Genomic DNA, 18,572 nt, shown 5'->3' on the forward strand with positions numbered 1-18,572 from the left:
TGTGCTTTAACAGTGCAGTTGGGGTGAGCCAAGACTGGTTATGTGAGCACAGGCACCCTCTGAATGGCTTTCTAGCACTGGAGGGCACAGATACACTAACAGGGCACTTGGGGCTTAATGGGTAGACACCATCAATATTTCCCTCTTACTTACTTAAGAGGCCATTTTTGGTTAATAAATGCTTGACAGGATAGTCTTTAAGAAGCCAATTAGGAATATTTTCAAGATATTAACCAAATGAAAAATTTGCAAAGTACACAGAAACCAATGTAAGTGACAATGTTTTATTGTTTTGTCAGGCTCTCTTTAGAGTAAACTACTTATTACACAATACAAAAATAACAGCTTCCTGTGTAAAATGAACCACTCTAATTATAAACAAATTAAATGTCACATTTAAATGTGCTTTATAATAACTTTCACTCCTTATCCTTTCCCACTATGGTGACTATCCCACTGTCACTGTCCATGAAGACTCACAGAAAGTACTTTACATTGCCTACTCTACAGAGGAAATCAGGATCTGTTCGGGAATGATCTCTGTTTTATAGCTATTTCCTCATCATATTTTTCTGGGTTTCTATTCCCACCCTTCTTGGACATTATGGGCAATATAAATGTACAAAAGGCAAAAAAGGAAACTTTGGAGATTGTTTTGAAGCATCTTAATAAGAAGGATGAGTTCCACTTCCTCTTTGGTCATCAAAGACTAGGAAGAACAAATCTGTATGGTGGTCAATCTTACCTCACACCAGTAATAAATGAATGGAGAATTTAAGTGAAAGATTCAGATTGAAAAAGGCATCTAGCACTCTAGTATATTTACCTGTGGCTTTAAAATAATACTCAAATATATATATATATTATATATATGAAAAACATGTTTAAACTAGACAATTAAATGAACAGATATCTCAAATACCAAACACAATTTTCAATTTAGCCCCAAATTTCTACTTCCAAAACTTTCATTTTTATAATTCAAATTTGAAAACAACTGTTTTATATTTCCCCTTAAAAAGACTTATTATACTGAAATAACTACTGGTTTTGGTTATAATGAAACTAGTTCAACTTAAGTTATGTGAACAAAAATAGTTTTAATTAAGAGCAAACTTGAAGGCAGTTTTTCTATAAACACTGAAATGTTGTAAAAGATTTTATGAGAAGTTTATTGTGCCATTCTGAAATATGGCAGAAAGAATATTTAGCTGTAATATATATACTGAAGCATCAAGAGTACAGATAACCCTGGGAGTCCTTAAGAACAAGTGTAGAAAACTGAACACCTGGTAAGATTACAACTGTACTTCAACTCTTACAGGTCTAAATGAAAAAAAAAAATTATATATATATATCAATGCATCTGACTATCTAATGCATAAATAATCCTGACCAGACTTTTATGAAAAGTTAACAAAACCCCTTTTCACTATCAAACTTCTATTTTATGAATAGAATGTATAAATTTTAAGTGAGCAGATACCTTATTAGGGATGATCAAAACTAAAGAGCAAACTACAAACCCCCAAAAGGCCAAACCAAGTGAGAACAATGTTGATGATATTCAGTGCTGGTTATGTTGCCCTCTTGCAAAATGACAAGCAAAATCATACTTGTTTTTACATTTGCATCCACATATATTACACTGAAAAGGATTTTCATACCCATGGCATCCCATGTGAATAGTGTAAAGGATATTGTCTGCAAAGTACATATCACAGTGCTGGCAGTGGTGTAGAAGCTGAGGATCCTGGACCGGCAGGGTTGGAGCTGGAGTGCTTGGCTGGCTGTTTCCTATGCTGGGGGTACTGGTGTGGGCACTTGGTTCACTGCTTGGCCCTGCCACTGGACTGTAGTTCCTCTGACTATGTGATGGCCGAGGTTCTGGACTGGTGGGGGAGGAGCTCTGAGGAATACTTGCTGACACAGCAGAGACTACTGCCTGGGCAGAGGGCTGCTGAATCATGAAAGGCTTTTCATCAGGGCAGGGAACTACATCAGGGGAAGCAGGGTTTTGGTTTTCTGGTGGTAAGCTGGACAGCTGTCCTGCTAAAGTAGAAAGCTGATTCAAAGGGTTGTCAACCATGAGTTCTTGGGGATCCCGTGGCAGGCCACCAGTTGGTGTAGTTTTAGCCATGGTTTCGTAGGAATCAGTCTGAATATTTGGGATTTCGTGAGTGAAGTCATTAAGGTAGTCTGGTTTCTGGACCACCATGGAAGGTGGACTTAAGTTGATTAGTGCTCTTCTGCTATACCCCAGATTGCTTGTTTTCTTTTGTAAAACTCCCCACATTTTCTTGCTGCTTAAGGAAGACCTGGTACCTTTAATTGGTACCATTTTGTGTTTGCGCCTTCGATGATGGGACAGGTTACTTCGGTCACTGCAGCGGAAGGAACATAATTCACATTTGTATGGTTTCTCCCCAGTATGAGAACGCATGTGGGCTTCCAGATGGCGCTCATAAGCAGATGCAAATGGACATAAGTGACACCTGTGAGGTTTCTCACCTGTGTAGGGGAGAGAAATGGGAGAAACTGCAGGATGGCTCATTTATAGGACTTTTGATATTTGTCCACTGGATGTAGGAATTGATGCAAAAAATAAAATGCTTTGCAGAAGTGCATAATTGTGTATTAGGCTTGTAAAATCTGCAAAGAAAACTAAAAACTAAGGTAAATCTTAAGAATTCATTAGCAACAACTTGTGATATATATTGTGATTCTATTTGCTATGAAAACCATTACAGCTTCAACTGAACTGGGAGAAAAAAAAAATATTCCCCACACAATAAAGATTTATCAGCCAGGTAGCTATGGCATATGCCTTTAAGGAGGCAGAGGCAGGCAGATGTTTGTGAGTTCAAGACAGCCTGGTCTACAGAGTGAGTTACAGGACAGTGAGGGCTACACAGAGAAACCCGGTCTCGAACCACCCCCCTCAAAAAGTTTTTCTTTTTTTTTTTTTTGTCAACAGTATCTTTCAAATATATGTTCACAGATCTATCTATGCATAAATACTTTTTTTTTTTCAAGGAGAAGAACCACCCTGCAAAAAAAATGCAGTCTTTATATAAACCAGAAAATTCAAAATCAAAATGAACTCCTGGTCCAAATATGAGTTATGGGACATACCCTTTGAAACTGGTAGGGCTTCTCCTTCACTTTCCTATTCTAGTTCAGAGAGACCAGAGTCATTCATCTGACAAGGACAGAGCACCTAGCACATTCCAGATACCTGCTAGCTCTGTGGGGTACAAAAATGGCCTTTGGATGTCCTCAGGAAGCTTTCAGGTTGCCATGATGTAATGAAGAGGCACAGACTGGTATAGAGCACACAGGAAAGATACCTGGGCTTGGGTGAGGGCAAGGCATCCTTAGGAAGGTTTCTCAACGGGGTGGCTAAGACATATGGGTGTAGCAAGTACACTCTGCAACTGTATAAGAGCCTTTCTCTTCTCTACAGTTCAAACATTATTGTGAACAGAAAAGCAAAGCAGTAAACTCTCTAACCCACAGCAGAATGACAGTAAAAGAGTATGTAGATCAAGCAGGAGAATGCAGAGGAGGATAAAGCTCTCTTTTCCAGTATTTGTAGGCCTTTAAGCTACCACTTTGTTTAAAAAAAAAAAAAAAAAAAGGAGTTACTGGCCAACAACAAGCTTTGCTGAGCCTTGTTTGGAACCATGAGAACTATGTGGACCTGCACTGCAGGGCCTCTCTCTATCACCTGTGTGGATCCTGATGTGCTCGATGAGCCGGGCTGTCCCTTTGCTGGCATAGTTGCAGTACCGACACTTGAGCTTTCCATCGAAGGTCCTTTCAAACCCGTCTACTAACATTCCTGAGTTTTCATCCAGGGAAACTTCAACAGATGGGTGATCAAGTCCATTTTGATCACCATCTGTTCCAGCTGTAAACAAAAGCAAAGAAATCATGCACCTCAGAATCAACTTAGTTCAGCAGTTTAGACATGGTGGTTGAAGATCGTCTACACAATGATAGCTTCCTTCCCAAGAGTTTAATTCATAAAACAATTCAGACTTCTTGAACTGCAACAAAGTTTATACAAAATAGAATTATATTCTAAGAACCTTTAAAGAGGACCTCAAATTATTTTTTTTAATGTTTGCCAGTCCTTTTTTAAAAAGATTTATTTATTATGTATACACTGTTCTATCTGAATATACCCCTGCATGACAGAAGAGGGCACCAGATTTCATTATAAATGGTTGTGAACCACTATGTGGTTTCTGGGAATTGAACTCAGGACCTCTGGAAGAGCAGAGATCTCTTCAGCCCTTCAAATTATTTAAATTTACATCTTATCAACTCGCACATGCTTTTGAAGAAAACATGTAAGATGTAAAGGAATAAAGAGATCCTTCAAGTATGAGATCACAAGCCACACACAGGTGTAGTGTCTATGATACTGGTCATGACTACATTTTTAATTAGCAGCTCTAAGACACTGACTCAATTTCTTTTGCTCTAAAAACAATTATGGGATATTAGTCAGTTACTTGTGTTCTAGAATCCAAGTTACATTTAGAACCTTAAAATTCTAATTAAGCACAACAAGAAAAACAAGGCATCTGAGAGCGCTGATGTAAGGACTCTAAGAATTTCAGAATTAAAATGTTTGGGTGTTTGCTTTTCATCTCAACAGACAAACTTTGTATACCTGAAGGAGCAGGTACTCATAATTAAGAACCACACATGTATATATGCTGGCCTCTTGAATCCCAGTCCTGGAATCTGTTCCTATTAGTAGTAAGAGGCAAAATTTGTATTCCTCCTTCTTCACGGGAACAGGACTTCAACTCGATGCCAGGAGGTGTAGTTCTCACATGCCCAGTTCAAACCCTATTACTTTTCTTTTGCCCTTCACCAAAAATCATTTTGCTGGCACAGGCAAGTTGGTCCAGCAAATTGGTCCAAAAGAAACCAGTTGGAGAGACCAAGCTTTCTCCCACTGTTTTCCTAAGACCCCGATGCACACACACATTTTGATGTGTGCATCACTCACTGGGAGATCTTAATAAAATAAACTGAATCACTAGATCCAAGCAGGACCTGGTACTTATGTTTCCAACACAACTCTGGGGGATAACACCTGATCACTGCTGCCAGTCCCTGTATTTTTATGGCTTATAAGATCTAGGTCAGAGGCCAGCAAATGTTCTCTATAGAGCTGAGATAGTAAACACTTAAATCCAGGTTGATTTTGTCTCTACCACGACACCCAACTCTTCTGTACCATAAAAGCAGCTATAAAAAAGAAGCAAGCTGGGGATGAATGTAGTTCACTGTACAGCACTAATGTGTGCAATAGATGTCGGTCCCCAGCAGTACAAACAAGCTAGAAAGTATAAAGAAGTAAGTAAGCATGTGTTTATTTATGAACAATAAAATTTCAATTTCATATAATTTTCACATTATACACACACACACACACACACACACATTCTTTTTGTATTCTTTGAATAGTTTTTTAAATGTAAAAAGCAATTTTTGGACTGCAAAGCTATTGGAAAGCAGTTAGATGAGGCCCATGGGTGGTACTCAGGTGACTCTGAGCTAGGTTAAGAATGGTTTATGTGATCCATAAACTACAGAAACTTCATCCCTAGCAGTCTCACCAAATCTTTGCTTCATCTAATGTAGTTTCTGTTCTTGAATGGGTGAATGTAGCCAACTTTCTTTCGCTTAAAGAGAAGAAATCCCTGGTTGAGGCTCAGGTCTAACTCATGTTGATTAACGGACAAATTCTCTGGGTTTTTTTGAATTGACTGTCAAATAACAATATGAAGGGCAGACAAGGGATTTAGAAGCGCTAACCTTTCAACAAGACTGTAACAGTTCTCTAGACTGCATTAAATCAGCAAAATGTGCATGTTAAAAGAAGGGAGAAAATGCCTTGCATCTTTCTAGAAAGAGAAAAAAAAATTATCTACATTAGTGGATACTGATGTTCACAGAATGAAAAGATATACATGAACATTAATACACTTACAAATGTGAATGTTTCAATAGTATTAAAATAAATCTACCTCCCTGAAGAGTCTCTGCTTCTTTGTCTCCACTAACTGATCCCGAAATCATGTTCACATGATGCGTCTGCTGTGTCAGGTATTCCTGGAAATCTTTTACAAAGTCCAAAGGTTCTGGTTTCTTTTCACCCATCTTGGTGCTTTTCTCTTTCTTTTTTTTTTAAGTTGAAAGTTTGTTATATCTAAGAAACAAGGAAATAAAAAACCCAGAAATAATTTTACACTATTTAAGAAGAATACATGTAAAATAAAATTATATAAACAAAAAGATTTTATATAAGACATTGTACACAGCAACAGAAAAATAAAAGCTGTCTAGAAAATTAAACAAGACAGATACAAAACAGTGAGAAACAGATTTAATAATTAAACTGAGCTGTAGAAAGTGAGAAAAAAATTAACAAGGCAGAAAAAAAGAAAAGTTTACGAATTAACAGTCAAATATTGCCAGTTACGCAAATGGCCGCCAAATAGTACCATGAACTGGTTGAAGCATAATCACAGGGTTAGAGCAGTAAAAACAAGCAAACTTCAGCTGCATGTGGCAACACACATGCATCTCACAATCATAATATTGGGCAGCAGAAGTAGACAAAGGTTATTAGCATATGATCCTATTGAAGACTACATAAAACTAACATCCAGTGCCAAAAATGAGGAGAGTGTAGCCCTCGCTTGCGATGGCAGATAGGGCCTAGTACTGGAAGGAACATAAAAAGAACTTCCGGGATACTGACAGCCTTCCATTTCTTCATATCAATGTTGAGTTCATGACCTGTGCACTCTGACAATCCAATAAACAAAGCTTAAAGACTTCTAAGCTTTTCTACAGACATGCTAGATTTCAAGAAAAATCTAAGCAATAGAGAAGTGAATAATCTTTGCTAGCCATTAGAGATAAATTTACATTAAATAATTCAATAATTATTAAATAATTTGAGGTTAGGGAAAAAAATTCCAGAAACCTATCTACACATTTGGGATGGCTATATGAGAACTGGAATTAAAGTATATTCAGATTCAGCTTTAAACAATGTCGAATAATTTTTCAGTCTTTGATTTATTCTCCTACTAGTACATGAGTAAGGCTACTGTATTCATACTCTCACCAGCATACAGGATTGTGGCTATTCTGGAGGGTATGTTGTAGTATCACACCAGTTTTGATTTATATTCATTGATGATTAATGACGTCTGTGAGTCACAACTCATATTCTTTTGAGTAATGACTATCAGTTTTCCCATAGATCATCTGTCTTTTCTAATAGATCAGAATTCTTCATAATATTTTCAATATAAATCCTTCATTATATGCATTTTAAATATCTTCATAATTTCTTTTTTTGAGGGGAATGTTTATTTTTTAAATAGGGTTTGGGACAATACATACCTTAGAATTTATTCTTTTTTCTTTTCTTTTCTTTTTTTTTTATCAGTTACATTTTATTAACTCTGTATCCCAGCCGTGTCCCGATCCCTCATTCCCTCCCAGTCCCTCCCTCCCTCCCTCATCTCCACCGTGCCCCTTTCCAAGTCCACTGATAGGGGGGACCTCCTCCCCATTCATCTGATCCTGTTTTATCAGGTATCTTCAGGACTGGCTGCATAGAATTTATTCTTAAACATGAGAACTATGACATTGCAGAGGTAAGATTCTTTTCTGAAAGCAAGTGGCAGTACAACTAACATACAATCATAAGAGTACCAGCACTAAATACTAATCAAAAGAAAATGAGCATGGACTGAAACAGAATCCAGTTGGATAAGCTTTTCACCCACAAATTAAATTAAAAATTCATTTATAAAGTATAATCATTGGAATATTGGAATACAAGAACTATATGCTTTAGGCTTTGTCTCTAAGTCTCCTGTTGAGCACTTAAAAGTATTTTTTAATTAAAAATAAATTTTATAAGATATATTCTGATTAGTGTTTTCCCTCCCCCAATACCTCAACTCCCCATCCATCCACCCAAATCCACATCCTTTCTTTCTCTCTTTTTAGAATACAAACAGGCATCTAAACAATAATAATAAAATAAAATAAATAATACACAAGAAAAAGAGCTCCTCCCCCCAAAAAAGCACAAGAAATACATACAGATGCATACACACACACACACTGAAATCCCATAAAAACATGAGGCTGGAAACCATAACATATATGCAAAAGACTTGTAACGAAAAATAAAATTAATTAAAAAATAAATAATGTCCAGACAAAACATTATGAGACAAGGAAACTCCAAAAATGCCATTGAGTTCACTTGTATTGGCCATCTACTACTGGGCATGTGGTCTGTCCTTAAGAGTTGTTTGTATACCCAGTAAAACTCTGTTGGGGAAAACTAACTTTTCTTTTGTGAGTGGTTATTGATTGGATACAGCTTCTGGGTTAGGGATGGGGCTTGTGTCTACTTCCTCTCTCAGTGCTGGGACTTTTCTGGCTTAGACCTGTGCATGCCCTCTGCATGCTGCCATGCAAAAGTAGATAAAACTTTTTTTTTTCTAATTAAAATATAACCACATCATCTCCCCAACTCCTTCTCTCTCTAACTCCTCTCATGTTCTCAAGTCTGTTTAGTATTGCTTGTATTTATATAATTTCAGGGTTCACAACTTGGTATTGGATAACCAATTAGGGGGCTTAGCCCTAAGGAATATTAATTCTCCCTCTCTCAGCAGTCATTAGTTTTCTGCAGTCCTTTGTCTAGGGATGGGTCCCATGAGAATTCCCCCTTCCACATTAACATTGGTGCTGCCAATGTTCAGGTCTTGTTTAGACAGCCATGTTTTTGAGTTATCACGGGTATAGCTTCCCTTTCGTTTCTAGGAAACACAATTTCACAGAACATCTCCTGGTACTGGCTTTTATGATCTCTCTGCCTTCTCTTTTAAGATGTTCCCTGAGCCTTGGGTACAGGAACTGTGTTGTAGATATCATATCCACTACGGCTGGGCACCCCATGATTGCTTGTTTTCTGCATTTTGACCACTTGTGGTTTTCTGCAATGGTCTCCATCAGCTGAAAAGAGGAACTTCTTTGAGGAGGACTGAGAGCTACATTTGTCTATGGATATAAGGATGAGTATTTAGAATGCTATGGGGAAGTTATGATGGTTTACCGAAGTGGACTAAGTAGTAGGAGGTACTCTTCTATAGCCATGGCCTCACTCACTACTAGGCATGATTTCCTTCCTGTTGAGTGGACCTAGAGTCCAATTACACAGCTGTTGGTTCCTGGCAAGCAATAACTGCCACTATTGAACATTTTGGGATAGCATGACATGTTGGCCATTGTTGCGGTTCAAAGGCATCACAGCTAGGTAGGTTTACTGATTGTATCCCTCCCTTGGCAGATTCCACAGCACCATCAGGTACTATCAAAGCTCGTCTTCAGGGAGGAAGTGTTCAGGTCAGATCCAGTTTGAATCTTCTGAGTCCTGTATCTGAAGTGCATGGTGTCTTCAGCAATTGGGACTTTTTTCTACCCTCTGAGAGGTAACCAAATGCAGCAGCAACAGCCCATATTGTTTGAAAAGCCTCTTGGACTCAGCTGGCCAACAACCCAAAAGCAGGTTTCTTATACCTAGTCCTGGAATTTGTGTTAGTCTATGGTTCCTGCAGGTAGCGTTATCATCCTAAGTGGCAAAACTTCCCTGAAACCACACATACACACTTACATATAAAATAACATGATTCTTGTGGCTTTACAAAATTTAGATTCGTTTTTACTTTATGTATGGAAGAGATTTGCTGCATGGATGCATGTACACCATACATGTCTGGTGCTCACAAGTTCAGGTGAACATGGAATGGATTTGTAGATGGTTGTAAGCCTCCATGTAGGGGCTAGGAACTGAGCCTGGGTCCTTTACAAAAGCAGTAAGTGCTCTTAACTGCTGAGCCATCTCTCTAGCCTCCTGAACAGAAGTCTTTAATGTAATCCAATACACTCATTTTTTTCTTCTTCTTACACTTTATTGCTGTTTGTGTTCTATTTAGAATATCCTTGCTTCCATCTTCTTTGAATACAGTATTTAATATTTCCTTGAAAAACATTTTTCATGTTTCATATTTTATCCAGACCTTTGTTTTTGAGTGGTCTAAGACAAAATCAAAAGAATAATTTTTCCAAAGACAATGTCAAATTGTCCCAGTTATATACATTTAACATGCTTTTCCAACAGGCTCCATTAACTAACTCATAAATCCCCATTTGCAACTTTCTAAGTCTACCTGCAATTTCCTAAGTTTATCTTTTCTTATCCCATTAGATCATTTCTTTAAATCACTTGCCTTTTCTTATTCACCTTTCTCAACCTTACCATGTTGACTAGTTGTGTCATATTTGTTTAACTGCAGTTAATATTAATTATTTGTTCTCTCAAATTTGTTTTTAGTTACAAAACATGAGCAAGTCAGCCAATGAACAAAATAATCATGAATAACATCCAGGTCTTGCTTACTTGTGATTTAGCACTCAGAAGGTTTGAGGCAGTAGAATTACTGCAAGGCCAGCCTACACTACACAGTGAGTTTGATGACCCTGTCTCTAAAATTTAAAGGGGGGGGACTTAGAAGGTAGTAAAAAAAGATAAATATATTTTTAGTTAAAAAAAATAAGACAGAACATGAGAGTAAATGGGGGCTATTTACTATTAGGAATACAGAAGTAGAAAAGAGAGGCTAGATGGTCCAAAAAAGGGTAATAATAGAAGAGAAAAATGATCAAAGCATATTATAAGTATGTACAGAAATGTCATATTTAAGACCCCTTTGTACAAGTAAGATATACTAATTTTAAAATGACTCATGTCCAGGATTGTTTTTTTTTTTAACTATAGTTAAAGCAAAGAGGCTCTATCAATGGTCTCTGTTCTGATTATAAGAGCTATAAATAGAGCTGAAGAGATGGCTCAGTCAGTAATGAAGCTTGTAAGTATTAGGATCTGTTCAGATTCCTAGCATCCACAAAAAAGGACAGACATGTCAGAAGGCACCTGTAACTTCAGCATTGGGGAGATGGAAACAGGAGGATTCCTAGACCTTGCAGGTTAAATAAGAGACCCTATCTCAAAAAATAAAGTGGAAAGATATTCAAGAAGACACCTGATGTCAAATTCTAGTCTCCATATTCATGTACATGTGCATGCATACATAATACACACATACATATACATATGTATATACAGATACACAAAAGCTATAATTAAAAATCTCACTCTTTACATTGCACTTCAGAATTTCTTCTTGCCAATCAATTTATTTGCAAAATGATACATGCCCCTCAAAAAAGAATGTACTTTAATGTGCTTCAATAAGAAAGACAAATCTTACCTAATTTTGATTAGAAAGCTTAGCAATGCTGCGATACATGTGACAATGCAACAAAAACACTAGACTTGCCATAGGCAAGCAGAAGAAAATGGTATTTTTATACATCCAACTAAAGTTTAAGGACAGAAATGAGCCCAATTACAGAGCTTGGCTGACATATTTTGACAGTCTTAGCTATTCACATTGTCACATTACAAATTTCACTGTGTTCTCTGCCACAAATTATATGGTGCTATCAATTATGCATGATGAATTAAAGAAAAAAGAATGCAAATGAAATAACTGAAAATGTTGCAAACATGAAGACCAGCTTCTGAATTCGGGATTCAAACATACTTACATGGCTTAATCTGCACATCCATCCGTGATTTAAAAACGAAGTGACCTTTCATCCCTAAGCATCTTTGTATCCATTAGACCTGTATCATGTACATTACATATATCTGTGGGCAACTGGCATGACAAGCTAGCTATTTACACAGTAGTAGGCAATGAAACAGACTCATGTAAATGATATATGCCTAAAACCAAGTGGAGTCTTTGGCTCAAACCCCAGCTTCCTACATCTCAGGTCAATACCCCTAAGCACAATATATGGAAAAACAATAACTCTGAAGCTAAAAATGACTTCCTGCTATAAAAAAGAAAATATGGATTTTCAAAAAAAAAAATCCATGTCTAAACCATCCTGTTAATAAAAAGAACTCCATATATAACCTGATACCTGAGGATGTTGTTCAGAACTGACAAGTTTTAAAACCTCTACAAACATAATATAAATGATATATACACATGGATTCAACCAAATGTGAATGGAAAAACATTTAAAATTTTTAAAAATGCACCCTGAACAATTTAGACTCACTTTACTTGGCATCCCCTAAAGAATACAGAATCGGAATGACTTATGCAATATAAAGTATAGGCAATCTGGAGAATACTTAAAGGGAATGCCAGTTTGTGCCTTTAAACCTAGCACTCAGTAGCTAAGGCAAGAGAATTCAAGGAATCTGAGCAATGCATAAAAACAAAACAAAACAATGTATACAAAAGGATGTGTAACAGATTACATACAAATACTATTGCATTTTATTAAGAGATTGAACATCCTCAGATTTTAGTATCTACAAGGGGTCCTGTAGTAAATCCCCTGGGAATACAGAGAGACAATCTATTGTATATAGGTTAGAAAATCAGGATGTACCATCTTTCAGAATGGCATCTGCTAAGTTTCAAACCATGGACAAATGGCTGAGGTAACAACTTAATATAGCAAAAAGAATCTGGCCACCAGGTTCTCCCAGTGTCCCTCAGTCCCTGTCTGTTACAGGTCTACCTAGCTTGCATACTCCCCCCTACCCCATCCCCCAAAAAGCAAAAACATACACACCCTGAACTCTCCAGCCTAGACAGCTGGACTGCCCTTCCCTATATAATCCAATAGTTTTGGCCACCTGCTCTTTTTGCACCTTTGGCTTCCTGGCTGCTGTACCTGGTTCCTTCTCTTCCTTCTCCCGTCGCTCCCCTCTCTCCTTGTGGCTTAGGGCAGTGACCACTCTCAGATGTGTCTGACTCTGGCTATGCTCTTCCACATGTCTACAATACACTTTCCCCTCCACCATACCTAGAAGCAGTCACGTCCTTTCCTTTTTATTTCTTTTTTCATTATCTTCTTAACTGTCTGTGCACTCAAAACCTCGGACTTGTTAGCCAAGAAATTACTCAAATTTTCAATGCAAAATGTCATCAGAAAAACATATTTAAGCATTCCTAATATTATTATAGATTCTGATGCTATATTCCAACCTAATATCTTTGCTAACTGATACTGCTCCAAATGAAAATTTCTATGTTGAGATTTTAACCTACAATATGACATCCGTTATGAAGGCAGAGTCGTCAGAATAATAGTTTGCTCTGTTTTCCGCATCAGAATAGGATCTTAAGAATAATAGTTCGCTCTCTGTTTTCTGCACTATGTATACAACCAGAAACCATATCCCGTATATGCTAGCACCTCGAATTCAACTTCCCAGTTCCCAAGCTTAACAAATGCTTGTTTAAATCACCTAGTCCCTGCTGTTGGCTTTTATCAGCCTGGTACAAATTCAGGCAAATCCAGAAGAACCTTTGTTTTCAAACAGGGTGTCATTAGGGTAGCTTTTGCTGGTTTGGAACTCACTATGTAGACCAGGCTGACCTTGAACTCAGAGATCCCTAGGAGTGCTAGAATTAAAAGCTTGAGATTCACAATGTCTGGAGGAAGAGGAATCGTTTGAGAAAATGCTTCTGTAAGATTAGCCAGTAGACAAGCCTGTGGGCTGTCTTGATTATTGACTGATGTGGCAGAGCCACATCACTGTGGGAGGTGCCATCCCTGGCAGGTGGTCCTGGGTTGTATAAAAGCAGGCTGAACAAGCCATCAGAAGCAAGCCAGTAAGCATTAAGGGAGAGCCATGGCTTCTGTGCCACAATTCCTGCCCTGCTTGAGTTCCTGCCCTGACATTCTTCAGTGATGGAATGTTACAAAGAAACACAGGGTAAAATGAACTCTCCCTGAATTACTTTTAGTTGTGATGGTTTGTTGGTTTGTTTGTTTGAGTTAGGGTCTTTCTGCGTAGCCCTGGCTGTCCTGAACTCTGCAGAGCAGGCTGGCCTCAAACTCACAGAGAGCCTCCTGCTTGTCTCCCTAGTGCTGGGATTACAGGTGTGCATCACCATAACTCGTCTAGTCCTGTTGTTTTGTCACAGCAGTACAAACCCTGTAAGACACAGTCCATGCAATTAGTTATAATAGTGTGAATGAAGACATATGTCTACTGCATCAACAAAAGAGGAGAGCAACTTCTAATACTTATAAGACACAAACTGCCCAAGATAGCGGGGAAAATCCAAGAATTAATATTCCATATGTCCCATATATGTGTGTGTACACACATATACAATAAAACACCTTTTAATCAGGAATTAATTATTTAAAAGAGGTGTTAAGATTCAAGCTGGAAGATAAGTACAACTATGAAACAGGTAATATAAAAATCAAAGGGTCTTCTTTCCTCTGCCATCTGCAACTATGCTTCTCATCATGTTTTCTCACGACAATTCCAAAATCAAGCAATTCTAGGCCAAGAAACAAAGGAATTGTTCTATTCCACAAGGGATTCGGATGAAAACTGATAATAAAACCTGGTACAGCATTTAAATGGGGATTTGATTTGTTTGTTTGTTTTTTTCTGTTCCACATGAGCTAAAAATATGTAGATAAATAAAATATGTAGAACCTTTCAAAAAAAATATCAAAGGTTCTAGAGAGATGACTCCAGTTAAGAGCACTGCCTGCTCCTGCAAAGGACCTGGGTTAGATTCCCAGCACCCACACAGAGGCTTATCACCACCTCTAACATGATTTCCAGGGAATCCAATGCCCTCTTCAGGCCTCCATGGGCACCATGCATACACATGATGCACAGACATCTATGTAGACAAAACATCCATATGAATGAAATAAAATAAATTTAAATCACAAAGCTCTTTTATATGCCTTCTGCATAGACTAATGGAAAATTTGAAAGAGCTTGATTAGGGAACAGTACGGCATACTTCACTTATCTAGCATTTTTTAAAAACAAATGTTTAAACTGAAGGGTTACTGATCGTAAGGAAGAATACTTAGGCCTAACTTTTTATGTGATAATTTAACGCAGAGGTTAGGCAGGTCTATAAAGTTGCTTACAGTTCAATAGCTGTGTTTACTTCTATAACCTATTGATTATGGTCATTGAAATATTTACTCTCCAAGAGAATATTTATTAGTAAAGAAGCCTGACAATTGAGACAAATAACATGGATCTTCAGAAAGAATTCGCACACCATTCCAGAGTCGCTCAGCTAGACTCTAAATGTATAAACACTGTGATTAGGATCTTCTGAGAAATCAGAAAACATAATATTAAAAAGTAAACAGAAATGAAACCACATCAAAAGAAATCCAAAAATGAATCATACAATCTAACCTTTTTACCCCAAATTAGTTCACCTTTTTCTTTCCACTGCAACACTGCTGAAATGTCGAATAATTGAAATTTACTCTGGAGACATACCAAAGGACTCCAAAAGACCATGGAGGGAATTTCAACTAAAATTCAAAAGAAGTCTGCAAAGAAAGGCACACAAGTCAAAACTTTACTAGCAACTACAGGTTTAATAAACTAATAAGATACCTTGAGTATCATTAGCATTAACTGGAAAAAAAAAAAAAAAACCTAAGCCAACAAAACAAAAAACGCAATAGTGAAGTATGGTGTTGGCCCACAATTAAATCCTAGGCACTTGTGTTACTATCATGTTGCCAAGGTGATTTTACTTTTCCGCATTTAATATATTAATTTCAGTGATTAGCAGTAGACATCCAGAAATGTCAGGCTTAGTACTGTTGAATAAGTACAGCTGCATTAAAAAGTACACTAGCCCTATATTAGGGAAATAACTTGTAACAGCCACCAGAGCTCAACAAGGGCATATCTGATTCCCATCGTTATTATCTTATTGTACAATAGTTACGGTTTCCTGGGAAACACGGGACCATTACAGGAAAAGAACATCAAACATCTCAATTCACTGCAGAGAACTTCCAAGAAAACACTCATCCTCAGCTGAGCTGAAGGCAACATAAACTCAAGACAACATTTTAAAGTAGTCCAGCTATTTTAAACCGCTGTTTTTATTTTGTGTCTTCTAATGTAATTTCCCTGCATCTCGCAATTTAAGAAGTCTACATAGCCTCTCTCACTTGTCACTTTGTCACTCCTCTGTTGGGTTCCGACCAGCACGTAAAGGGGTCAGTCACTAAATGGGCTACGTGGTCACTGGCAGCTGCAACACACTATACTTTGGATCCACGGTTAGACATGGAGCCCTTCGATGCTCCGCTGAGGAGCTGCGCCGAGCATCCAACAGCACTCCCAACAGTCGCTCGGGGACGTAAATCCTGAATGAATCCGAAGAGCTCCGAGCCGCAACATCCTCCCCGACCTCACCTGCTCCCAACCCAGGAAAAGTACAGGCAGTGGAAACCAGTCCTGGAGCGTTCACCAGGGAAAACTCGAGGGCTTGGGAACTCTTTCCCAACAGCAGCCCAGGACGGGCGTCGGAGGAACACCCTCTGGGGTGGCCGGGATGGACCCCGGACTCCGGCACCCCCAGAACTCGCCACAGAGGGAGCGCTTTCCCCCGCTCGCCACCTGTCAAAAGCGGGAGGCAGCTCCCCACCCTGCGCCTCCGAGCTCCCACCCGACGGCGCCCACTCGCGAGCATCTGGGCGGCAGACCCAACCCCTTACACGCTCGACCCAAGAAGGTCCGGGGTCACCACGCTGCCAGCCCACGGGACGCGCACGACCCTCGGCTGTGGAAAAGGCTACGGCTGTGCCAGCCGGCCCGCGAGGAACCCGGCACTTCTACCTCCCGCCGTTCCGTCAACGCGCCCGGCTTAACGGCGGCGCCGCCGTACGAGCTGGCTTCCCGTTACTCACCTCCTGACAGCTGCACCGGAGAATCCCCGCAGCCTCGTTGGCCGCTGCCACCGCCTCGGCGTTTATTAGCGTCGCAGCCGCGGCCGCCATATTTGTTGTGTCTCCGTTCCCTCCCGCCCCCCCGCCTTGCCCAAGTCTCGCGTGAGCGAACTGTAGGGAGCAAGTGGAGAGGCCTTATGTCTCTCCTGGGGTTCCGTAGGTGGAAGAGGGCGGGGACTCGAGGGGGTGTGTGAGGGGTGGGTGCGCGGAGGGGCAGGGCGCGGGCTCGCCCCGCCCAGGGTGTCTTGCACCAGGGTTTTGTGGAAAGCTGAGGGAGCGACCCTGCCTGAGGCAAGGATGGCGGTCTCTGCGCTCCGGCTGTGGCGTGCTGGCGGGCAGGTGAGTGGGTTCGAAGCGACCGTCTCGGGAGGTCCAGAGCGACCCTGATTCCTGGAGATGTCATCTTCCCCTAACGGGCTAGGGGAGCGAGCCTTGGGCCTGGAGCTGGTCTCCTCAGACCTTTGGCCGGCGGGACACCGCCGACTAGCCTTGAGGATCGGTCCCAGCTCATGCCACATTTTTTTTTGATGATTGTTACACTTTTTTTTTAATGGCTAAAATCTAAACCTAGTCGTCGAGCCTAATGTCACCCTCTTCCCTTCAGCAGTCCAGCTGGAAGGGACTTCATATTCCTGGGACTTAGCATTCTAGGAGAGCATTTCTTAGGCTTTCTCTCACTACTGGGACCTGAGCGGCTCCCTTGGAGGGAACCTACCTTAGGCTCTGGGAGGCTCAAGAGCCCATTCTGGCACCCTTCCTCAAACTTGATCTCAGGCCAGCCTTTGTGTCACTAGGATCTCTCTGTCCTCCTTTTGCCCCCTTGGACCCCCTGATCTTGGAATTAGACACAGCCCAGTGCAGAAGACAAAATGTATGACAGAATATCGGAAGACATTCTCACCAGTAAGGAGTGGGCAATGGCCAAAGGAACCATTGTGCCAACTTACATTTTTAGCTGGATTTTATGCTATTTCTTCAGGTGCCTGAAATAGACAGTGTTCCTGAAGGGCGTTTTCCTGCTCAGGTGACTGACAGGTTCATTCGGATTAAGAACAACCAGGTGTCTTTGTTGTGGTGTTGGTTAGCTGGAAAACTTCCAGCTAGATAATAATCTTGAAATTTTCTTGTGCAGATGTCAAGTCTCAAGCCAGATAAGACTCATATCCTATTATTTTGCCCAGAAATCGAAATTCTGCAGTATTCCTTTCTGGTTTTACAAGCCACTGATGAAGAAGAGAAGGGTCCATCTCAAAGACCTTAAAGCTTACCAACACCTAACTAATTATGTAACATTTGTGTTGATTTACTGTCTGTGTATTGAACAAGCTGTTGGCTCATTCGAAGTTCTTGTGCCAGGATCAACATTGCCACATTAAATCTTTCTGTTCTGTATAATCAATGGCCTCTTAGAGCACACACCCCAGAACTTTAATACATTTGGACACACTTGAAGTTGTCAGTATGCGTAGTTCATTGGGACTTTATTGTTTGCTTTTTATATTTCCTTTGCATTTACTGCGATGAATCAAAGGCCCTTCTCCTGTTTCTTTATTCTCATGCCTGGAGGTGACAGTATTCTGCACCTCTTTGTCTTTCATTATAGATAATTA

At 39.6% G+C, this 18,572-nt stretch overlaps 2 protein-coding genes across 4 annotated transcripts in view; one reads left to right on the forward strand and one right to left on the reverse strand.

The window, feature by feature from the left end:
* Positions 1-270: 270 nt before the first annotated feature.
* Ikzf5 (IKAROS family zinc finger 5) lies at positions 271-17,046 on the reverse strand. Of its 3 annotated transcripts, XM_021660190.2 has the most exons (4): positions 16,924-17,046; positions 6,054-6,235; positions 3,731-3,913; positions 271-2,511 (listed from the first exon to the last, which is right to left on the reverse strand). In XM_021660190.2, exons 2-4 carry the CDS (start codon positions 6,184-6,186, stop codon positions 1,568-1,570), a joined length of 1,260 nt encoding a protein of 419 aa, XP_021515865.1. In that variant the 5' UTR covers positions 6,187-6,235; positions 16,924-17,046; the 3' UTR covers positions 271-1,567. The 3 variants fall into 3 exon arrangements, with proteins under 3 accessions (XP_021515865.1, XP_060237230.1, XP_060237234.1); XM_060381247.1 differs by lacking the exon at positions 6,054-6,235 and having other exon boundaries at positions 16,924-17,027; XM_060381251.1 differs by lacking the exons at positions 6,054-6,235; positions 16,924-17,046 and adding an exon at positions 5,842-5,959.
* Positions 17,047-17,179: 133 nt separating this feature from the next.
* The window catches only part of Acadsb (acyl-CoA dehydrogenase short/branched chain), a 44,118-nt gene continuing 42,725 nt past the window's right edge, over positions 17,180-18,572 (forward strand). The window contains exon 1 of the mRNA XM_060381234.1: positions 17,180-17,301. Coding sequence (XP_060237217.1) covers positions 17,260-17,301 — 42 coding nt within the window. The 5' untranslated portion in view covers positions 17,180-17,259. The remainder of the gene's footprint in view (positions 17,302-18,572) is intronic.

This window comes from Meriones unguiculatus, chromosome 1, assembly GCF_030254825.1.
Source record: "Meriones unguiculatus strain TT.TT164.6M chromosome 1, Bangor_MerUng_6.1, whole genome shotgun sequence".
NCBI lineage: Eukaryota > Metazoa > Chordata > Mammalia > Rodentia > Muridae > Meriones > Meriones unguiculatus.